This window comes from Budorcas taxicolor, chromosome 11, assembly GCF_023091745.1.
Source record: "Budorcas taxicolor isolate Tak-1 chromosome 11, Takin1.1, whole genome shotgun sequence".
NCBI lineage: Eukaryota > Metazoa > Chordata > Mammalia > Artiodactyla > Bovidae > Budorcas > Budorcas taxicolor.
The window spans coordinates 121,754,308-121,778,156 of record NC_068920.1 but is presented as its reverse complement, the minus strand read 5'-3'; the positions used below and the strand labels follow the sequence as shown (position 1 = coordinate 121,778,156).

At 40.0% G+C, this 23,849-nt stretch overlaps 1 protein-coding gene across 4 annotated transcripts in view; it reads right to left on the bottom strand.

Moving 5' to 3' along the window:
• Positions 1–21,484, bottom strand: part of UGP2 (UDP-glucose pyrophosphorylase 2) — a 57,548-nt gene extending 36,064 nt beyond the window's left edge. The window contains exons 1-2 of one of the 4 annotated variants that reach the window (XM_052648566.1): positions 21,464–21,484; positions 745–872 (exon numbers count right to left, since the gene is read on the bottom strand). In XM_052648566.1, the coding sequence (XP_052504526.1) occupies positions 745–858 (114 nt within the window). In that variant the 5' untranslated portion in view covers positions 859–872; positions 21,464–21,484. Of the gene's footprint in view, positions 1–744; positions 873–19,205; positions 19,281–19,544; positions 19,908–20,541; positions 20,754–21,463 lie in introns of those variants that run through there. The other 3 variants (XM_052648564.1, XM_052648563.1, XM_052648565.1) reach the window with 3 other exon arrangements.
• Between the last annotated feature and the right edge of the window lie 2,365 nt (positions 21,485–23,849).

The window sequence follows — 23,849 nt, the reverse complement described above, 5'->3', positions numbered from 1 at the left end:
AGCTTTAAAACATGGAGTACAGCAGAGACTTCTTTACACTCCAATTTAAAACTAAAGAGGAAGAAAGCCAATAGGAAACACACTTAAAGGAATACAAGCAAAATCCCCATCTCCCACCAGTATCATGTAATCTGAATACCATTTGGTCTACTGGAATTCCAACTGGTTCTCTACATTTACTCACCAATATAGTTCTCTACTTCCTTTAGGTGCAAATTAATCTTCACCAAAAGAAGAAGAAAAGAACAAAACACAGCTAACCTCAAAACACTAAGTACAAATTTAAATTTGAAAATGAAAATGATAATCTGTTGATTTATAAGTAGAAAAGTAAACACTTGCTTTTCTGGGAAACCTCTATCATAGCTGTCAGAGTAGCCCAATTCTGTTAGAACAGGCTCTTTGGAAAAGGCATCCAGGATATAAGGTTGATAAATTAACTTCTCACAATTTTAACTGGACACTTATATCCATTTTTTCCTCCCAATGATATCAAAACACAGAAAAATAAATTGTAACTTTGTTTTGATTCTTTTAACTTTAGAAACTTATCAGAATTTACAATATTAAAAAGATAATGGTTTTATACTGAGCAAATACTGAAAATCCTTAATTATTAAGCAATCTTAATTTTTAAAATATACCATTACATTTTGTAATTATTTCAGGCTAGATGATCAGTGGTAGCAATAGCAACTCAGCATGTAGATGGATGAAAGCAAAACCATAGAGTAGGGTCCTTACTTCAAATTCATGTGATGGTGCTGTGGTGAGTATCTTTTCTAGTTCCTTCTTCACAGATAATTCTAGTTCTTGTCGAATGACTTCTTGGAACTGAGAAGCACCATCCTGAGACATTGCCTTGCTGAGATCTAAAACAAAAATGTAGAAACCACAAACTGAGAACTGACAGGCATTCAAACAGCTGGGAAACCACAACCAATTTATTTCTGGTGTGTCAGTTAAATGAAAAGGGCTCAATCCTCTGGTCCTATCAACCTCAAGGAGGATTTTAGCATTGCCAACTACTTATGACTTGATAATCATACTGGCTCAAATTTGACTGTCCGGTATATCTATATGCTTTCTGAATGTATCTAAAATAATAAAGGATGATGCAGGCGGAAGTAAAAGGATTGATCTTCATTTGAGCATATATTAAATTGTTCCATCTCTATTAATGTTTCTGTCCTAGCTATCAAAGCTGGAGACAAATGAGAACATTCAGAATAACATTCAGTTCAGTTCAGTCACTCAGTCTTGTCCAACTCTTTCTGACCCCATGGACTTCAGCACACCAGGCCTCCCTGTCCATCACCAATTCCCGGAGTTCACGCAAACTCATGTCCATTGAATTGGTGATGCCATACAACCATCTCATCCTCTGTCATCCCCTTCTTCTTCCACCTTCAATCTTTCCCAGCATCAGGGTCTTCTCAAATGAGTCAGTTCTTCACATCAAGTGGCCAAAGTATTGGAGTTTCAGCTTCAACATCAGTCCTTCCAATGAACACTCAGGACTGATCTCCTTTAGGATGGACTGGTTGGATCTCCTTGCAGTCCAAGGGACTCTCAAGAGTCTTCTCCAACACCACACGTCAAAAGCATCAATACTTTGGCACTCAGCTTTCTTCACAGTCCAACTTTCACATCCACACACGGCCACTGGAAAAACCATAGCCTTGACTAGACAGACCTTTGCTGGCAAAGTAATGTCTCTGCTTTTTAATATGCTGTCTAGGTTGGTAATAAATTTCCTTCCAAGGAATAAGCATCTTTTAATCTCAAGTCTGCAGTCACCATCTGCAGTGATTTTGGAGCCCCAAAAAATAAAGTCTGACACTGCTTCCACTGTCTCATCTATTTGCCATGAAGTGATCGGACCGGATGCCATGATCTTCGTTTTCTGAATGTTGAGCTTAAAGCCAACTTTTTCACTCTCATCAAGAGGCTCTTTAATTCTTCTTCACTTTCTGCCATAAGGGTGGTGTTATCTGCATATGTGAAGTTATTGATATTTTTCCCAGCAATCTTGATTCCAGCTTGTGCTTCATTCAGCCCAGCATTTCTCATGATGTATTCAGCATAGAAGTTAAATAAGCATGGTGATAATATACAGCTTTGACGTACTCCTTTCCCAATTTGGAACCAGTCTGTTGTGCCATGTCCAATTTTAACTGTTGCTTCCTGATCTGCATACACGTTTCTCAAGAGGCAGGTCAGGTGGTCTGGTAGTCCAAACTCTTTCAGAATTTTCCACAGTTTATTGTGATCCACACAGTCAAAGGCTTTGGAATAGTCAATAAAGCAGAAATAGATGCTTTCCTAGAACTCTCTCGCTTTTTCGATGACCCAGCAGATGTTGGCTATTTGATCTCTGGTTCCTCTGTCTTTTCTAAATCCAGCTAGAATATCTGGAAGTTCACGGTTCACGTACTGCTGAAGCCTGGCTTGGAGAATTTTGAGCATTACTTACTAGCATGTGAGATGAGTGCAATTCTGCGCTAATTTGAGGATTCTTTGGCATTGTCTTTCTTTGGGATTGGAATGAAAACTGATCTTTTCCAGTCCTGTGGCCACTGCTGAGTTTTCCAAATTGGCTGGCAGATTGAGTGCAGCACTTTCACAGAATCATCTTTTAGGATTTGAAAGGGCTCAACTGGAATTCCATCACCTCCACTAGCTTTGTTCATAGTGATGATTCCTAAGGCCCACTTGACTTTGCATTCCAGGATGTCTGGCTCTAGGTGAGTGATCACACCATCATGATTATCTGGGTCATGAAGATCTTTTTTGTACAGTTCTTCTGTGTATTGGTGACTCCAAGGTTAAAGTGTCTGCCTCCAATGCGGGAGACCTGGGTTCAATCCCTGGGTCGGGAAGATGCCCTGGAGAAGGAAATGGCAACCCACTCCAGTATTCTTGCCTGGAGAATCCCATGGACAGAGGAGCCTGGTAGGCTACAGTCCACTGGATTGCAAAGAGTCGGACACAACTGAGCGACTTCACTTTTCACTCTCACTTTTCTGTGTATTCTTGCCACCTCTTCTTAATATCTTCTGCTTCTGTTAGGTCCATACCATTTCTGTTCTTTATTGAGCCCATCTTTGCATGAAATGTTCCACTGGTAACATTCTATTCAGTTCAGTCGCTCAGTCGTGTCCGACTCTTTGAGACCCCATGAATCACAGCACGCCAGGCCTCCCTGTCCATCACCAACTCCCGGAGTTCACTCAGACTCACATCCATTGAGTCAGTGATGCCATCCAGCCATCTCATCCTCTGTCGTCCCCTTCTTCTGCCTCCAATCCCTCCCAGCATCAGAGTCTTTTCCAATGAGTCAACTCTTCGCATGAGGTGGCCAAAGTACTGGAGTTTCAGCTTCAGCATCATTCCCTCCAAAGAAATCCCAGGGCTGACCTCCTTCAGAATGGACTGGTTGGATCTCCTTGTAGTCTAAGGGACTCTCAAGAGTCTTCTCCAACACCACTCAGCTTTCTTCACAGTCCAACTCTCACATCCATACATAACCAGTGGAAAAACCATAGCCTTGACTAGACGGACCTTTGTTGGCAAAGTAATGTCTCTGCTTTTCAATATGCTAATATGTCCTTAGGGATCTGCTGCCTCATAAGAGGGCTGAAGGGTTTGGCAACTGAAACAAAAGACTCCTTCCTCCAGGCCAGATGAAAAATTTAAGGATTCCTTTCCATTTTAGAAGTGGGGTCACTTCAGTTTATATTCTTCCCTAAAGAAGAACTCTTGAAAGATACTGGCAATTCCATAGTGCCTCCACTTGCCTGGCATAAAAATTTTCATTTTAAATGAAGGGCACAGGGCCGCCTCCCTGTTTCTAGCTCCTAATTAAATTTCTATGCTTATCTGTGTCGAACAAGACTATCAGGACTTTTGGCATAGCCGGGCACCTCTGTAACAGATGGATCTCACTAAAGGTGACAGAAATGTCTGTTAGGTGAAAACAAACAAAAATAGAAAAACAGAAAAAGGAAACAACCCAGATCCAAGTACCTTGGGAGAAAGATACTAACACAGGCTGTTTAATATACTTCATCATCTAGACAGAAATTCTGTCTACTTCTTATAAAATAAGGAAGAGATGATTGTTCACGTCCCCCATCGTCAATACCTAACTCAATGTTACAAATGTGTTTTGAAGCTACATTTCACTGATAGCTTGTCAGTTCTACAAATGTTGGTTAATTTAGAAAAATCGTATATTAATAATAGCTAAAAACACTCCCACATGCCATAAATTCCTTAATTTGTTATCTGGGCAGAAGGAAACACATAGACAAAATTAAAGGCAAGATAATCAATATTTTAAAGATAGTTTTCAGAGCAGAAATTAAATTACTGTTAACAATTAGTAAATATTTAACTTCTGAGGTGATTTAATGCAGACAGCCTCACCCAAATACTGAAAAATATTAATAAATGAGATATTTATCATAGCTCTTCCAAAAAAAGTTTATACACAATTTCCACCACGTTAAAATCTTAAAAAAAAAAAAAAAGAATTTGGTGAAAGCACACAATCTAATCCTATAATAGTATATTCTAACTGTACTCTTTCTAAAGGCTAAGTTTATTGACTCCAGTAAAACTACCAAAATGACTCAAACTGTGGTTCATAAATAACTTACATGTGAGCTAAGAAACATCATAAGAAACACACATGGTTATGTTCCATAAACAAAGATATGTTTCAACTAGCAATTTGTAATTTGATTATAATCTATAAAAAATGATAATGAATGAGCACACTGGTACAACTTTTTTTGCACATAAAGAGTTTAAGTGTTTTAAGGATAGGATAGAGTCACATAATTATAAAAATTACTTACAGAATTAACAAATTGATACTGTCTATATTTACAAATGCAGAGAACAGGTAACCATCTACATGTTGTGCAAAGTAAAATTAAAATTAAAAATGAATTAAAGCTTGAAAGATGAAGTAATTTACCAATTTTAAAATGCATACAAAAAGACCTCTGAACTATACACATTCGTTCAAACTGAACCAATGATGGAAAATACAAAAAGTGCAGCATTTCTAAAGAACCAGACATTTCTACCACAATTATTTTCTGTTAAAAAGAATTTTTCCTGTTCTGTCTCTGGAGAACCTTTTTTTTTTCCCTACGACAATCATCTTAAGAATGTTTTCAGGCATTACAATTTGTAACAATCAAAAAACAGTCTTCTAATGGGTCCACAGTATTCAAGAGATTAAAGCCCAATGCACTTCGGGGTTCAGCACCACTATTACTGTGACAGGTAACTAAAAACCCCTATAGAGCATTTTAAACTAGAGTTAATGTGACATCAACCACACATGTTATCCTCTGGCTAACTTAGCTGTAATTTAGAGTTTGTCATAGGTTAAGTACCCCCACTAACTCCCATATTAAATAAAAAGTGACTTGGAATAAAATTCTACTAAATATAAAACCTCTAAAGAACATATATATCATTTGATTCTATGTCACAAACTGATTAAAACAGATCAAGAAGTTACTATAAAACAATTTAAAAAGTATTTTGTTAGACTCAGAAACATCTACAAGACTGCTTTGTTGAAGTTAGATCCTGAAAGCCAGCCTGCATAGTCACATGCCTCCAAATAATGATGGAAACATTTAACTTACTTTATATTTTGGGCAAATGCCAAAAATGAGATAAAATTTAATTACAAAGTCTGAGCTGTTTGAGACATGAGAAAAGCCCAGAAAACAGGAAAAAAAAAAAAGACAAAACACCACACCAAACTTTAGACTCATCTTGCCAAACAATAGCCTATCAATATATGTGATTGAAGGCTAAAAATGCACAGAACCCATGTTACTATCCTCCCTTCCAAGCCTAGCAAAGAAAGACCGAAAGCCTCACATTTAATTAATACTAAATAAATAAATACTTAAAAAAAAATACTACATGTGATCTTTGCCAGCTGCAGTAGGTCCAACCTTCAAGAACAGATTCGAAGAAACCCAAACACAAGACTCAAACTTGAGTTGTGACAAATATTCCAAACCTTATTCCTCCTGTTCATTCGACATGAAACCAAAAGCAAATAAAGAACAACCTGCATTTCTTCTACCCCTCTACAAATCTGAACAGCTTTTACAATAGAACCAACAAGCCCATTACCTCTTCCACCTCTTTCCACTGCTGTTTCCTTCCCTTTCTCCTGTGTGAGGTGCTACTACAAAGTTCTGATTTTAAGTCATTTAAGAAAGGGCTTTCAATGAATAAAGAATTTTGAAGAATAAGGAAGTGTGTTTAATCAAGAAGAATGTCTATTATTAAGCACCTGGCACAGACTAAGAAGCACAGCACTAGAACCCATTTCCCTTTGCAGTGACCTCCTTTATCCATTTCTGAATTCTTTAAGAAAGATTTGGAGTTTCTGGTAGTGAAAGAAGCATACAATTTAGAAGCTTTTATAGACCTAGCATTCTCAAGTTACACTTCTGGCAATGGCAGCTGTGTTTTTAATGGAAGGCCAATTAAAGAGTCCACTGACTAATACAAACTAGAACCTAAGATGTTTTGTCCCTCCTCACTTCCTAACAATAGAGAATTGATCCCCCTCCACTTCAGATAGAGAGCATTTTAGGGACAAAACACTTCATTACCTCACTCATAAAATCAAGACATTTTTAGAGATGAGAGAGAGCATTTAATCTATCCTCAACATTTTACAAATGAGGAAACTGAGGTTGAAAAGTTAAATGACCTACCCAAGGTCACAGAGCAGACTAATGCTGGAAACAAAGCCAGTTTATTCTGAGCCCAATTCCACCACAGTGAGGTAGAAATATCCTGCTCATTTCTTCCAACTAGTCTGGCTCTCTCTAATCTTTGGCACAAAATCCCTAAGTAACATTCTCCTTCAAAAGCATTTCTATCAGAATGTTGTCTTATTACAGGAAGCTCATATCAAACTGGGTTTACAAGTATTGTCTTAGTTGACTTAATGACAGTTTAGCCAACTGAGGATAGAACAGGCAGTCAACTTCCTAACTTTTCTGTTCGTGAGTACTAAGATTTGAACATCATGGACTTTTCCCTATCCAAGTGGCGCCAAAAAAGCAGGAAAGGGAGGAAAAGGGGAGGAGGAAAGCAAAAGAACTGAGAAGTGAGATATTCAATCATACAAATGATTGTATTTGTTTCTTAATTCTGTTATTTCATTTTATCCATTTCAGCAACTAAGAAGTATACATAATACCCTTCCCCTGATATTCTGATACAGACACAGACAAAACAACTTCACATTTCAAAGCAGAAAGCTAGCTTCACAGGGAGCAGGCCGGAGAGAACACCAAGAGCAAGGAAAGTGAGGAACCCTCCTTCCCAGGCCACCTCCTATCACTCATATCCAATTAGTCCTAACCTTCCTTGAAAATGCATAAGGAGAGATACCCAAAGTCATACAACCGGCGGGCTCACTTAAACCAGGAAATGACCTGCGATCCAAATAAGCATGAAACTCTAAGAATGCAGTGGCAGCCAGAAATAAGCATGAACAAAGCTGAGGATGGGCTTCCTACGTGGCACTAGTATTAAAGAACCCACCTGCCAATACCGTTTAGACACAAGAGACACGGGTTTGATCTCTGGGTTGGGAAGATCCCCTGGAGGAGGGCATGGCAACCCACTCCAGTATTCTTGCCTGGAAAATCCCATGGATAGAGGACCCTGGCGGGCTACAGTCCATGGGGGTCATACAGAGTTGGACACAACTGAAGAGACTTAGCACGCACGCACAAAGCTGAGGATATATGCTGACTAGATTTATGACCTATTAAAGCTAACCAGCCTCTCCTGGGCTCTTACTGCAGTCCTTTAAACTCAGCTGTTTGTGAATATTCCTCCTAAAAAAACTCTTCTTCTATGGATTCAGCTACCCAGTATTATCCTACATCATCTCCTCTCTCTTATTATAACTATGTCTCAATTTCCATAACTGGCTCTTCCTTTCCTCTCCTACTCTCTGGGTTTCTAAAGATTCTGTTCCCAGACTATTTTCCCCTTCATTCATTCCCTTATTGATCTCCTTACTGATAACTCCCAAATACATGCCCCTCATCCTGATCTTTTTTCCTAAGCTCCAGGTTAACATTCCCTACCACCTTCTAGACCTTTTCCACCTGGACACCCAGTTGGGTACCTCAAACTCAACATGGAAACCAAACTCATCATCTGAACTAAATTCATCTCCCTGCCCTGGCCTCCACGGCATTGACATTCTGCTAATCACTGGTAGGTGACCTAGAAACCTCAGCCAGTTGGCTCGTCCTTCCTTTTTCTTCACATTACATCCAAATCCAATACCAAACTTAACTGAATCACTACCATTCCATTTACTGCTTTTAATTCCTATTGCTGTGACCTTAATTTCACTCTCCTGGTCATGATGACAATAGTTTTCTAACTAGTCAACCCATCTGTCACTCTAATCTGGTGATACCAGGCAGAACGGATTTGTTCCCCTAAAACTGCAACTCTAATTATATCACTTCTCTTCTCCATTTGGTGGGATCTTCACTTGAAAAGAAATACAAATTCCCGAGCCAGGCACATCTTAAAAAGCCAAGCTGAAGTACTTTTTTGGAGTAGCCAAAGCTAATGAAAGTGCTCAAGAAGAAAGCCTAAAGGTTCCAAGTTCCTGTTTCAATAGGACTTCTAAAACCTTAATATGCATACAGATCACCTGGAGGGCTTGTTAAAACATAGATTTTTGGGCAAGTTCCCAGAGATTCTGATTCTGGGTCTAGTGTGAGGAGAATTTGCATTTCTAATAACTGAATGTTGCTACTATTGCCTTGAGTAGCTCTGATATAGATTATACTCCAGTTATCTAAACATGTTTGTAGCAGCCATGCACGTCAATGGTCTTCCTACCCCAGTGCTATTCTGGTAATCTGTTCTCTGTTTCAAGGCCTTCAAAGATGGCACTAGGCCCAGACTGGTTGAAAGCCTTCCCAAGGATTGGTTTAAATGTGAAACATAAAATGATTCTGGCCAGTGAGCCTCAAAGAGTTTGCCAAAGGACTTTGGATAAAGGCATTCCTCACGGAAAGAACAGAAACCTGAGAAAAATGAGTATGTGTCTACCCCTCACCTTGGGTTTCTTCTGATATTTAGTGACTCTGAAGAAAGCTGACCCAAGAAGGAGGCAAACATACTTAAAAGGACAGAAGAAAGAAAAGACTGATGCTGTTTTTGTACTGAATTAAACAACTCTGGAACATCCCACTTCAAGTCTCTCATTTTTTTTTTAAGCCAACTGAGTCAGTATTTTTCTGCTGTATAAAATTAAAACCATCCTAACTATTGTAAGACTGTTCCAAAACACATATCTCAAGTGTCATTCAATGCTTTTAGAGAAGGGTGGGCAGAAATGAGCAGGAAAAAATAGAAACTAAAGGCCCAGTTGTGAATTCCAAAATCATAAGAATCATCCCAACAACTGGGAAACCTCTCTGATCTCTCAGCCCCCCAAAGCCTAAACTCTGTGTGACCTGTTAGCATCTGCTATTGTCGGGGGTGGCACTCCTAGAGTTCTAGGTAGTAAGTAGCTTCTGAACATTCAAAGAGGTCCCCCTTTTTACCCTAACTCTGCTATGTGGAGGTTTTAATCTGTACTGTATCAGACACATATCAAAACCCCCCAAAACTAATTCTTTGATGAGATGCCTGTCTGTAGCACTGAAGTGGTTTGAATAGCCAATAATATATCATTTGTCAGTGTTTAGTTTAAATGTAACCTCTTCCTAGAAATCTTTCTAAACTAAGCACAGTTGCCCATCATGTTTTCAAGGTGGTAGATCCTTGAACCTCCCCTTTATGATATCATATTTTCTAGATTCATTCAATGTATATCTTACCCAGTAATATCCAAGAATATATCATATGTATTTTGTTCACCTCTGTAATCCCAATGTATTCTTAAAACAGAGTTAGAAACATAGCAGATTCTCAAGTAATGTTTATTAAATCAATGAGTAAGAGTCTATTATGATACAACTATCTCTGGGTATAAAGATGTTAGGGTCCAGTCCAGTGGAGGTAGTACCTGGTAAGGTCAAAGAGACAGTGTCAACAGCCATGATTTCCAGCCATGGAGAAGAAGGGCTAAGAAAAGTAGGGACAGTGTCTTGAGTACTTGAAGTCCCTAAGGTTTCTCAAGTAGAGGCTGATTTATCAGGCAGTTTCAGGGATGTGGTCAAAGAAATTTCAAGCTTGTAGGCCTAGACAAAATGATCGTTAAAGTTTTTTCAATTCTTTATTATTGTGTATAAATGTCACTGTAATGTTTTCACAAACTTTGAAGATTAAACAAAAATGGGTAATGTATATATTTTAATTTAGCTTGATTCAGGAAAAATACAGAAAAATAAAGTCTGTGTCATTCAACCAGGAAGAAAAATCAATTAGTTGATTTTATACAATTTTATGTGATTTTTTAGTATTAAAAGTATTGTATTTTATATTTTAACCTATTAGTGTTGATTATTTTATATTATAAACTATGATTATTTACATTTGCAAAGACTTTTAAATGAGTCATCCATGTATATCCTAACACTTGCACAGGTAAAAGCCATATGAATGCTATAAATGAGTTTTAGCAAAAATTAAAAGGTACCAACCAGGCTTTTCAGAACTGTTCTAGCACCAGATATGCAGAGATACTTGATTATCAAGATTTTTGTTAATCATGCATTGCATGCTTAATTTTTTTTTAACTGTTAGAATTTATACATAAACCAGATTTCTCATTAATAATTATGCTTAACCTTGCTCTCATACAAGATGGTAGCTCCTAAAACTAAAAACAAAAACAAAAACCAAACATACAGCAATTAAAACTCAAAAGAAAAACCCAGAAAGTATCATTTCTGGAAAACAGAACATTCAGGAGAGATGTGCCAACTAGTTAAATAACATCACTTGGCATCAAGTTTCATGGATAGTAGGGGCCTATCATACCCATTTGTTGAGAGGACAGTAAAGGGATACAGTATAAAACCAACATAAAGGACTAAAAAATGATTTAATAGGCTTGCCCTATAATTTGATATATGTACATTTATATAAAAAACTTAAACTTGGAAAGGCTTTAAAGTCAGTTCAGTTCAGTTGCTCAGTCGTGCCCAACTCTTTGCGACCCCATAAGCTATATAGCACACCTACAGGTCTCCCTGTCCATCACCAGCTCCGGAGTTTACCCAAATTCATATCCATTTAGTCAGTGATGTCATCCAACCATCTCATCCTCTGTCGTCCCCTTCTCCTCCTGCCCTCAATCTTTCCCAGCATTGGGGTCTTTTCAAATGAGTCAGCTCTTTACATCAGGTTGCCAAAGTATTGGAGTTTCACCTTCAATATCAGTCCTTCCAATGAACACTCAGGACTGATCTTTAGGATGGACTGGTTGGATTTCCTTGCAGTCCAAGGGACTCTCAAGAGTCTTCTCCAACACCACAGTTCAAAAGCATCAATTCTTCAGCACCCAGCCTTCTTTATAGTTCAACTTTCACATCCATACATGACTACTGGAAAAACCATAGCCTTAACTAGTTGGACCTTTGTTGACAAAGTAATGTTTGTCTGCTTTCTAATATTCTGTCCAGGTTCGTCATAACTTTCCTTCCAGGGAGTAAGCGTCTTTTAATTTCATGGCTGCAATCACCATTTGAGTGATTCTGGAGCCCCCCAAAATAAAGTCTGTCACTGTTTTCACATCTATTTGCCATGAAGTGACAGGATCAGATGCCATGATCTTCGTTTTCTGAATGTTGAGCTTTAAGCCAACTTTTTCACTCTCCTCTTTCACTTTCATCAAGAGGCTCTTTAGTTCCTCTTCACTTTCTGCTATAAGGGTGGTGTTATCTGCATATCTGAGGTTATTCATATTTCTCCCAGCAATCTTGATTCCAGCTTGTGCTTCTCCCAGCCCAGCGTTTCTCATGATGTACTCTGCATAGACGTTAAATAAGCAGGGTGAAAATATATAGCCTTGACGTACTCCTTTTCCTATTTGGAACCAATCTGTTGTTTCATGTCCAGTTCTAACTGTTGTTTCCTGACCTGCATGCAGATTTCTCAAGAGGCAGGTCAGGTGGTCTGGTATTCCCATCTCTTTCAGAATTTTCCACAGTTGATTGTGATCCACACAGTCAAAGGCTTTGGCATAGTCAATAAAGCAGAAATAGATGTTTTTCTGGAACTCTCTTGCTTTTTTGATGATCCAGCAGATGCTGCCTATTTGATCTCTGGTTCCCCTGCCTTTTCTAAAACCAGCTTGAACATCTGGAAGTTCACTGTTACATATTGCTGAAGCCTGGCTTGGAGAATTTTGACCATTACTAGTGTGTGGGATGAGTGCAATTGTACACTAGTTTGAGCATTCTTTGGCATTGCCTTTCTTTGGGATTGGAATGAAAACTGATCTTTTCCAGTCCTGTGGCCACTGCAGAGTTTTCCAAATTTGCTGGCATATTGAGTGCAACACTTTCACAGCATCACCTTTTAGGATTTGAAATAACTGGATGAGTCTAATTCCACTGAAAATGAAACAGGGCCCTAGAGATGCTGATTTGCCAAAGGACACAGTGACAGTGACAAGCAGGAATCCCAACCCTGCTGCCTGGTGCCCTGCTTCTCCTTCCTGGAGGAAGTTCTCCCCTTTCTCTGTTACAGTGCATTTATTTACGTGGCTTGCCACCTCCAGGTTGTATGCTACCAAATCTGAAGGAAAACTGACAAAAATTCAAATATCTCTATTAAGTGAGGTTACTGCATAAGGTGAAAAATGAAAAACTACACATCAGAATAAACATTCTCTTGTGGTCTTCACTTTTCCTTCTATATTGTTTATTTTCTGGGCAATGAAAAATCGAAGAACGCTTTTATGTACTCTATAAATATTTTATTACCAGGACTAAGCATTTTACCATTAGCATAAATGAACCCGCAAATGAACCCACAATGCAGAATTGTGTTACTCTGTTTTCCTGCACTCTTTGGAAGTTTTAAAATCCTAGGTAGGGTTGTAACATAAATGAAAATCACATCAGCCTTTGCCAGGGCAACAACCAGAGAGAAACACAAACTTCAATTACCTTTGTGGCCAAAGAGCAAGTAGAACCATTGTTAAACAGAGTGTCCCCTAGAATAGCATTTTTTACAATTTGAAGACTAACAATTAAACAGACTGAGCATAATGAATATGTACATGAATATAACGAATAGCGGTTTTTTTTTTTTTAAGATACAAGTTAAAAAATCACAGAGAAACATGGAACTCTGTTGATTTATACAGAAAAACTAACAAGCATCTAGCAAGGTTTGGAAAACAAAACATTTTGTTGTTTATATAAGTAACTAAGATGACAACAGTCAATTTCTCCGTGGCTCTCAAAAACCATCCTTAATTGTCAAAATGGTTTTGGGGGCACAGTCAATTTCATTTGGCAGTGACTGAGAAAAACAATGGGACTATTGGCAGAGGCAGAATTTGAGTCCTAGACAATTACTGCTCAACAAAGTAAAGGAGATGCCTGCATCACCAGTCATGAGAACTGGGAAACAGATTTCAAACAGAGCATTATCCCCTTTTTCACACATAAACCCAACTGAAAAACACATAAAGTTTAATTTTCTTTCAATAGTTTAGCAACCCAACTTGCAAAGAATTTAGTAAGCTATTAATAGAAAGATGCATGGCTGGTGGTAGAATTTTAGAGATCTAAGACATATGGTTTCAATTAATAGTCACTGTGCCTGGGATAAGCCATCAAATTACCCAAGACCAAGACGTCCAAAATTCCAAATACCATTACACCAAGTTCAAAACATGATAGTTCAGAAAATGAAACTGTAGGCTGTGACAAAAGGACACAGTTTAGAAAGCTAAGCTTCTACAGAGATCCCAAGCAATCAAAAGGGTGGAAAGTGAATTACATTTCCACATTCATTAAATCCCAGATTTTCAGAGGATCTCTCTAACAATTTTATTCTAATATCACTGGGATTTTCCCCACTAGCATAAATTCTGGATATGAGGATGAATCCTGTTACACAAGGTTAATACAGTCAACTCTTAATTATTCATATTTACAGGTAATCCAGAGTTAAACTTTCAAATACTTGTTTATACTAACTTTTCAGAAATGGAGAGATCCGATGGAACTCCTAATACCTGCACTTCCACAAAAAGTACCAAATTCAACTTGGTGGAAGCTGGAAAATTACAGTATATTATTCTTTGACTCAGAATATTTTTATTACAAGCCCAACTAATGTTCCTCAAACAAATAAGTATCTTTTAAGCAAAGTCATTACAATTCACAAGTTACTGGAATTTTCTATGAAGAAAAATAAATACAGAGAGAATGGGAAGTGAGTATGAACTGTGAATGTGAACTATTAGTATATTACAAGAAAAATGTGACATAATATTACAAAATTAATAGTTTATAACTGGGCCACCAGGGAAGCCCAAGAATACTGGAGTGGGAAGCCTATCCCTTCTCCAGGGGATCTTCCAGCCCTAGGAAATCAAACCAGGGTATCCTACATTGCAGGCAGTTTCTTTACCAACTGAGCTACCAGGGAAGCCTCAATATTACAAAATTAACATTGTAATTTCCTTTTAAAGTTATTTTTCAATTTACCTTCAGAATATTAAAATGGCACTTCCAAGAAGTATACCAGTTAATATTTCTTATTTCTCTAATGTTCAATTTCTTTTCTTTATGAGTGCTCAGCTCAGTTGTGTCTGACTCTTGCCACCCTATGGACTGTAGCCCTCCAGGCTCGGTCCGTGGAATCTTCAAGGCAGGAATACTAGAGTGGGTCGCCATTTCCCCCTCCAGGGGATCTTCCTGACCCATGAATCAAACTTGTGTCTCCTGAATTGGCAGGTAGATCCTTTACCACTGAGCCACCTGGTAGACTCTCACAAATGAAAATCATCCATTTTACTGGAAGAAAGACCCAGTTATCAAAATCACCCATTTTACTGGAACAAAGATGATCTGACCAAGATCCACATTAGAAAACAAAGAGTGTTCATCAGTACAGTTCTTTGAATTTCTTTTAATTTTTCATGTATAACTGTGTCTATGAATTTAACTAAATCCTTCTCTTTCTTAAGCAACATAATGAATGCTAAGCTACATCTTTAAAAAATGAGAAGTGTGCCTTAATCATTGCTTTGCCACCTCTAGCCTTGCCTCAAATCCATGCCACAATCTCCCTGGGCTGAAAACATCCTAGTCATCTAAATAGTCAGCTACAGGCTAAATTTGGTCTCAGGATTTGAGAAGAACCAGGCTTAGGCCTGACCTCTACAACCAAGCCCCAGAATGCTTCTCACCCTGATGTTCATCTGAGACCCCTCCTGTTATAATTAGTTCAACTAATCTTCCCTGGCTAGCTGCCATTGACCAAACAAGAATCACCAAATTAAAGACACGAAAAGAGAATTCCAACAAATGGAAAAGTTGACAGGCCTCAAATATTTTTTAAGTGACACAGAGGCACTCAAATGGCTTTTCCTGAAATAGAAGGAAGGACTTCAACTTAAGAATATTAAGGGACATTTTTATATAATTCAGATAGATTTTTTTTTTTTTTCTTTTAAGTTCCTCTAGGGACTTTCCTGGTAGCCCAATAGTTAACGCTCTGCGCTTCCATTTCAGGAGCATGGGTTTGACCCATGCTTGGCGAACTATGACCTGCATGCAGAGCAGACAAAAAAAAATTTTTTTTAATTAAAAAAAAAAAAAAAAGAAAGAAAGAGATGTTTCAAAGTTCCTCTAAATTACAGCATAAGTAAATAACACAGCCTTAGTTGGCTAGGTGACAATAGGCCCAGCAGCATTTATAAGTTTCAAATCATGTATGGAGATTGCCCCGTAGCTCTCAGACCCTTTGGGAAGCCAAACTCCAAATACACCCATTGACACACCTGGCAAAAGTCCTAGCTGCTGATGAACCAGCAGGTCACAGGAAGAGGTGTCACCTCCAACTATGACAAGTAGTAGATACACTTATATTTAGTACTCAATCAAATAGTAGTCACATTTATTTAGAATAATTGAGGACCCTGCAACAACCCCTGGGATGGAGAAACCTAGCAAATGGAGATGAAATTTTACAGGCAGACAGAAGGTGACATGAGGGCAGAATACACCAATTAGGGAATTAAGCCAGAGATCCAATAAACAATCCTCCTATGAGAAGGAATCTTAAGTGCCTGAGGAACACAGACTTGAGAGATGCCCAAAGTAAGTTAAATCTTCTTCTGGCTGAGTATTACATATACTGAGAATTCTCCTACCTACTGATGTTAAATATTTTTATTAGTTAAACATTTCTACCTAATAACTTACAGTGAAAGTGCTTAAGAATGGAGATACTTAGCATTCTAATAATGTACAGAGCCTAGATTTGAGACAAGAGATTCAAGCCAAGTGTAGAAACCAGATTTCAGGACATTTAAATATACATGCACACAACACACAGGTATAATACCCAGATCTGTGCCCATCATAAGGGATACAAGAGAAATCCAAATTTAGCATATTAGAAGAGCTCAAAATTTTGTTGTTGACTGGACTGAAACAAAAACTGTCACCAATTATGTATTCACATCATTGTTCAAGCTTTCCCCTCCAACTCCATACTTTAAAAATATATGTATCAAGTTGCTGGAGGCCTGAACACCAAAACTGGAATAGGAAAATAAAGAACTGTCATAGGTGACTTGTTCTGCTTCTGTTGGTGGCATGTGGTTATATTTATGGTGGCAATGCTATCCAAAAAGCCATCATCATTTTAAGAAAGGAAAGGAAAGTTTACTGCCCATCAAACTGCACTCACATAATTCGTCTCATTTCAGCTTCTCAAAAACCCTACTGCATAACTGTTAATACCCAATGTTTATATAAGTATTAATAGAAATGAAATTTCAGAAAAGTTATGTGTCTATGATCACCTATCAGTAACAGGATTCAAACCTAGGTCCATCCCTTTTACCTTTCTCAGCAACTATGTTAGAGGTGTTATTAATAAACTACAACCAAATGTGGGCTAAACTACTAAAAAAGTACAAGAAAAGTGCTGTGTTTCTCATCTGTCATCTGTGACAGGTTCTTTCAGAGCATTCACCACTTCAAGACACTGTATTTCCCCCAGGGATATAATATTATCTTTGCCCACAGGGAACTAACAGTCTAGCTGGAGAAAGGAGCCATTGTTCCTGATAAGTTTTTAGCTTAGGAGGCAACAAAAGGTACTAGAATGGACAAGTGTTAAAACACATTTATATACGAATTTAAGATACTTAAATTTCATCACCTGTAAATATACTACCTCTCAGGGTTCTTGTGAAGCTTAAATGAGAAAACATACAAAAACAGCTTCAGTTCAGTTCAGTCACTCAGTTGTGTCCGACTCTTTGTGACCCCATGAATTGCAGGCCTCCCTTTGGGGCCTAATATTTGTCCATTCCTTTCCTTATGAAGTGGTACAAGCTAAGTATCAATGCACAGAAATATCAATAAGTACAACAGCAAAGATCAATTTCATCTACTACCAAAAAATTCAAAAACAAAAATCCCAACCCTTTTACTTAAAAAACTATGTGGAGACAATGGATTTATGTGCCAATAAAGTTTATCACTTATCACAGCAACAGAGTTAATACACAGAGAATTTACTTGTACTTGAAGTACAAATTTAAACAATGATAAACAGGAGCAAAATCATGTTAAAAAATTTTTTCAGAGGGGAGAGGTGTGTCATCTTTTTGTGCAAAATTGTCAAATTTAAAAATGAAAACTACCATTTAGAGCAAAATTGGATGGCAAGTAAATGCAGTGTTGGATTGAATCATGGAAAGTCTGTCTGTGGTTCAGTAACGTTACTGGTGATAATTTCTTAGTTTTGATGTATGTGAGACTTTTTTTTACAAATCTAAAGGTATCCTAAGATAAAAAAGTTTATTAAAAAAGAAAAAGTGGATGACAAGAGAAAGGAATAACAACATACCCAGGTATTGCCACTTAATATCTCCTGAAAGCAGTTAGTTAGCCATTAACGGCAAAAGACTTGACACCAGTCAACGTGCAGCACCCCTTCTGTAAGCTGCTCTAAACCATAACAACAAGGAACATCTGGAGTTTAATAATATTCTCAATCCTTAAAAAGAAATGACTTATCCACTTTTCTCTAGCACATTATTTCAATACTGGCTTTCTGGTAATTAAATGTTATCATTAAAAAAACAAGCAAACTTCTGACAGTTACCTCTACTTTCTGTTCTTGACTAAGACATTTATTCAGTCTGAACATAAAGAAGCATCTTTCATCACATATAAAACATAATATGAATTTAGAAGTTTAATGAAAAGTGACATTTCTGAGCTTAGTGCTAAAGGCAGATAAGAATCCCATCTGTTTTCAAAATAATGCAGGCAGTCAAAGTCTCTTATTATATAAAACTCAAGAGTTAATAAAGTGATATAAAACCTACTATGACATTTTTATTCCCAGGGCCAAATGATGGCCATTATTGACACAATTTTTTAAAAGTACATCTGCATTTATTCAGAGCCACATTAAGTGGTTGTGAACTTTACTAGCTGTGTTTTCAGCAAGATGGCTGAAGCTTTCACACTCTTGGGTCCTCAAAAAAAGGGTTTCCTTGCATACAGAGAAGACAAGTCCCATGCTACACACTGATGTCAGAGGTTTAAGGTAGCACCAATTTCAAAGTGTACACACACACATACACACACATAACATTACTGCTTAATTCAGTTGAGATGCATTCTTTAAACCTTTTCCAAACTCACACGTAGAATTAGAGAGCAATTTGCTAATTTCCAAGAAACCGTAATAATCTTTACAGATTTCAAAGGAGGGAAAAAACAAACAAACAAACAAACAGCAATGCAGCAAAGTCATTTCTTCTGCTGAAATGACCTCCAACTTCTACGAGCTACTCCCTGTTTCGCAATAAATGAATCTGAGACTCAGACCACGTACACACAAACGGAGAAGCTGAGAACACTAAAGCTTCCCCAACCGTCCTGGCTAAACCCACCTGCCTTTCCTCAACCCTCTCAGTTCCCCTTCCCGTCCGCACCCAGAGTTACCTCGACTTCGACCACGAAAAGAGAACAGGGATCAATCGGCAGCCAAAATCCTGTTTTATCATCATTCACAGCCACTATCCCGGGAAGCCAGGGTGCTACTAACCTGATTTCAGGGAGGCGGAACTAAATGCAGCAGAGTACAAGGGTATAAATGATACGTTATCTGAAACGCCAACCCAGCAGCTCAAGACAGCTCAAATGTCAATTTATAGAAAAGGGTTTCGCAAATACTATCTCAAATGAACATTTCCACTTCCAAACCACCCACCAACCTCTCCACTGCCGGTCCCCAAGTTCGGTACTGCTAGAGCAACCCGGGAGATAAGAAGCGTGTCTTACCTTGTACAAATCTCGACATTTTAGGGATTTATTAAAATACTCTGGCTTACAAATATATTTAAATGTCTAGAGGAGTCAACGCTGTAGAGGTCTTTCTTCCACTTCTGCTTTAACAAATGACGAATTCTTTCTTCTCTTCCTATGTTTGGCCACTTAGAGTATTTACTCAAAAAACTAAAACTGCCTCCAAAAAAAAAACACACAAAACTTAACCCCCTTCCCCACTTTCAAAAGACAGAAACTTGGTGCGACTGAGTCTGCTTGGAACTCCAGCCTACACTGCACCCCTGACACAAATGAGGGCCAGCTGGAGGCTCCCGGAAAAGGTAAAATCACACGAACTTAAATTTCATCAATGAAAGAGGCGGATCTAGAGCGGCTTCACCGCTCCCCACCCCCCCACCCCCCCCGCCCCGGGTCCCCACGCCCTCGGGGGCTGGACAGCCGCAGGCACAGGCGGGCCGCACCCCTACATCCCCTCCCCTTGCTGCCTTCCGGCCTCAGGACGGTTCCCGGGGAAACTCAGGCCAACAGCGGTCCCCGCCCAGCAGGGATCGGGAGGAGGGGGAGGCCTGCCAAGGGGGGCGATGCAGTCCTTTCTAACCGCTCAGAAACATCCCGGGACTTGGAGGCGCTAAGAATTCGGCGTGCAGTCTGGAGGCGGGCCGGGGCCTCCAGACGCCAGCCTCCCAGCTGCGAGCGGCCGCGGCTTTTTCCCGGGAGGGGCCGAAAGCTACAGAGCCCCTCCCCCGCAGCGGACACTAGGGGGCCACCCGCGAGGGGAGAACCCGTGTGCCGCCCCGAATCCGAGGGACAGGAGTCAGCCCCAACCCTCACACATTCTAGTTTCTCTTGGCCGAACCCCAAATTCGGCCTCCGGGGCCAAAGTGCAGGTTGAGTAGACGGGCTCTACAAGCCTCAGAAAGGGCAACACACTCGCCCATAGAGTGGTGGGAAGCCCGCCCCGGCCTCTCCCCAAACCGCCACCGAGACCCACCTTCCTCCTCTTCCTTTAGCAGCTGGGAAACTGGGGGCGTTTGTGGCGCCCCTGGAAGAAGACTTGCAGGCTGAGAGAATGTCACCTCTGAGGCACCCTTCTCTCTCCCTCTCTCCCCTCACAAATGCACACCTCGAGCCCCTCGCTAGTTGTCACAGCCCAGCTGCTGACCCTCTCCGTCCACCTAGCTGCGGGATTCCGACAGCCAAAGCCCCCACTTTCTCCTAAACACCTCCCATCCCCCTCCATTTGGAGCAGCCCCTTCAATGCGGAAATGTCCCCACCTCGCAGACAGACAGGAGCAGCCTCCAGTCAGGAGCCGAGGCGGGTTCAGGGCCTGGCCAATGAGACGCACGGAGGTGGCAGGGGGGGTAGGGAGTCTGCGGCCTGAGGCAGCCCAGCGGAGCCGAAGCTGGGATGGGAGCCGCGCGTTCTGCGGTTGTGAAAGGAGTGTTTCACCAGTACAACTCCCAGCCTTCCACAGATACTTTAGCAAGAGAGAGAACCTGAAGCACGATTGGTTATTTTCGTACTGCTTAAAAATGTTTCCGCTTACCAGAGATTGAAGATAGTTGTGTACCCGGCGGATAGAGCCAGATCGCCCTCCGCCCCCCCACCCCCACCCCCGCCCCCAAAAGCAACTACCCTGAGAGCCAGGCCCTTCTCAGTAAACACAAACTCTTCTCACACAGCTGGTGTCGGGAGGGTGAAAATTCGGGAGGGTTAAGGAATAAGCAGTTGGATGTGTGGTAGTTACTAACAGGAGGAGAAACGTAGGGCATCGAAGAAAATGCCATGTGAAGGCTCTCGCACCAGAATACCACCCCGGTTCCAATTCCTACAGAGATTTTCGCTGTGCTAGACGGTTTCCTTTTCTGATAAAAGGGGAAATGGCTTAGGTTACCCATCATGAGATGCTTACCGTTTAGTAGACTCTTGAAGTCCTCAAGGAAAGAGGATTTTAAAAGCTAGAACGTTGGCAGTGACTCGGCGAGTGCAAGAGGGCCCGCCCAACGCCGCTAAATCACACCTGGTATTGCCAAGCCTATATGACCCAGTGCGCCGGCCATTGGGTGTATCTCAGACTTTACAAGTCATGACTCAACCCGCCTGCACTGGGACAAGTGAATTGTCAGCGCTATCTTAAGGTGCCTTCTATAAATCAAGTCATTCTAGAAGAGTTTGAGGCATTGGAAAACACTAATCAACCAAGGTAAGCGAGAGTTTTTAAGTGACTCATTCTGTAAACAAACTAATCTTTTTACTGCTGCATATTCCTATGGGAATGTTACTGAAGTAACATAGAAAAGGCCAGTGATTCATTTGTCATACTGGAGAACGATAACCTTTCATATAGTATTTTTTTCTGTGAAATCCAAAAAGATCACACCCCAAAACCTCTCAGCTATAAAAGTAGTTTTCACAAATAAAACCAAAGACGTGTGTAGAATCCAAATGTCTACCCTTCAATAGAAGCCTTTATGTACAATAGAGAATTTTTCCAGCTCTAGGTAAGCAGTATTTATCCATCAGCGTCAACACCAAAATAAAATACTACCAAAAATTGGAGCCCCATAGCGTTGCTTAGCTGCTGCTGCTGCTGCTAAGTCGCTTCAGTCGTGTCCGACTCTGCGCGACCCCATAGACAGAAGCCCGCCAGCCTCCCCCATCCCTGGGATTCTCCAGGCAAGAACACTGGACTGGATTGCCCTTTCCTTCTCCAATGCATGGAAGTAAAAAGTGAAAGGGGAGTTGCTCAGTCGTGTCCGACTCTTAGCGACCCCATGGACTGCAGCCCACCAGGCTCCGCTGTCCATGGGATTTTCCAGGCAAGAGCACTGGAGTGGGGTGCCATTGCCTTCTCCGTTGCTTAGCTGAAAGGTAATAAAGTTGAAGAGTGGTGAAGAGTCTTTAACTATGGAGGTTTTATTGTAAGAAGGATGATCAGTTATTTTCTACCTACCAAAAGATTAAGGGAGAGGAATTGAGTTTTAATTGCAGCAAGAGTTTTTGGTAAAATTTAAGAATGACATCTTGGTTTATGAGTGTTTATATATTAAGATATAGTATCAAAGGATGTTGTACACTTGCTGCCTTAAGAAATCTCTAAAAAGAAACTGCCTGTCTTCAGTGGTTAAATCATATCAATTCAGAGGCTGGCTCTTAGAGAAGTAAAACTAGAAGCTGTATTCCCAAATATTATTTCAAATCAGTTCAGTTCACTTCAGTCACTCAGTCGTGTCCGACTCTTGCCGACCCCATGGACTGCAGCACGCAGCCTTCCCTGTCGATTACCAACTCCCAGAGTTTACTCAAATTCATGTCCATTGAGTTGGTGATGCCATCCAACCCCTCATCCTCTGTCATCCCCTTCTCCTCCCACCTTCAGTCTTTACCAGCATCCGGGTCTTCTCAAATGAGTCAGTTCTTCATATCAGGTGGCCAAAGTATTAGAGTTTCAGCTTCAACATCAGTCCTTCCAATGAACACCCAGGACTGATTTCCTTAGGATGAACTGGTTGGATCTCCTTGCAGTCCAAGGGACTCTCAAGAGTCTTCTCCAACACCACAGTTCAAAAGCATCAATTCTTCTGTGCTCAGCTTTCTTTATAGTCCAACTCTCACATCCATACATGACTACTGGAAAAACCATAGCCTTGACTAGACGGACCTTTGTTGGCAAAGTAATGTCTCTGCTTTTTAATATGCTGTCTAGATTGTTCTAACTTTTCTTCCAAGGAGCAAGCATCTTTTAATTTCATGGCTGCAGTCACCATCTGCAGTGATTTTGGAGCCCCTCAAAATAAAATCAGCCACTGTTTCTGCTGTTTCCCCATCTATTTGCCATGAAGTGATGGGACCAGATGCCATGATCTTAGTTTTCTGAGTGTTGAGCTAAGCCAACTTTTTCACTCTCCTCTTTCACTTTCATCAAGAGGCTCTTTAGTTCTTCACTTTCTGCCATAAGCGTGGTGTCATCTGCATATCTGAGGTTATTGACATTTCTTCCGGCTGTCTAGATTCCAGCTTGTGCTTCATTCAGCTCAGCGTTTCTCATGATGTACTCTGCATATGAGTTAAATAAGCAGGATGACAGTATACAGCCTTGATGTACTCCTTTTCCTATTTGGAACCAGTCTGTTGTTCCATGTCCAGTTCTAACTGTTGCTTCCTGACCTGCATGCAGATTTCTCAAGAGGCAGGTTAGCTGGTCTGGTATTCCCGTCTCTCAGAATTTTCCACAGTTTGTTGTGATCTACACAGTCAAAGGCTTTGGCATAGTCAATAAAGCAGATATAGATGTTTTT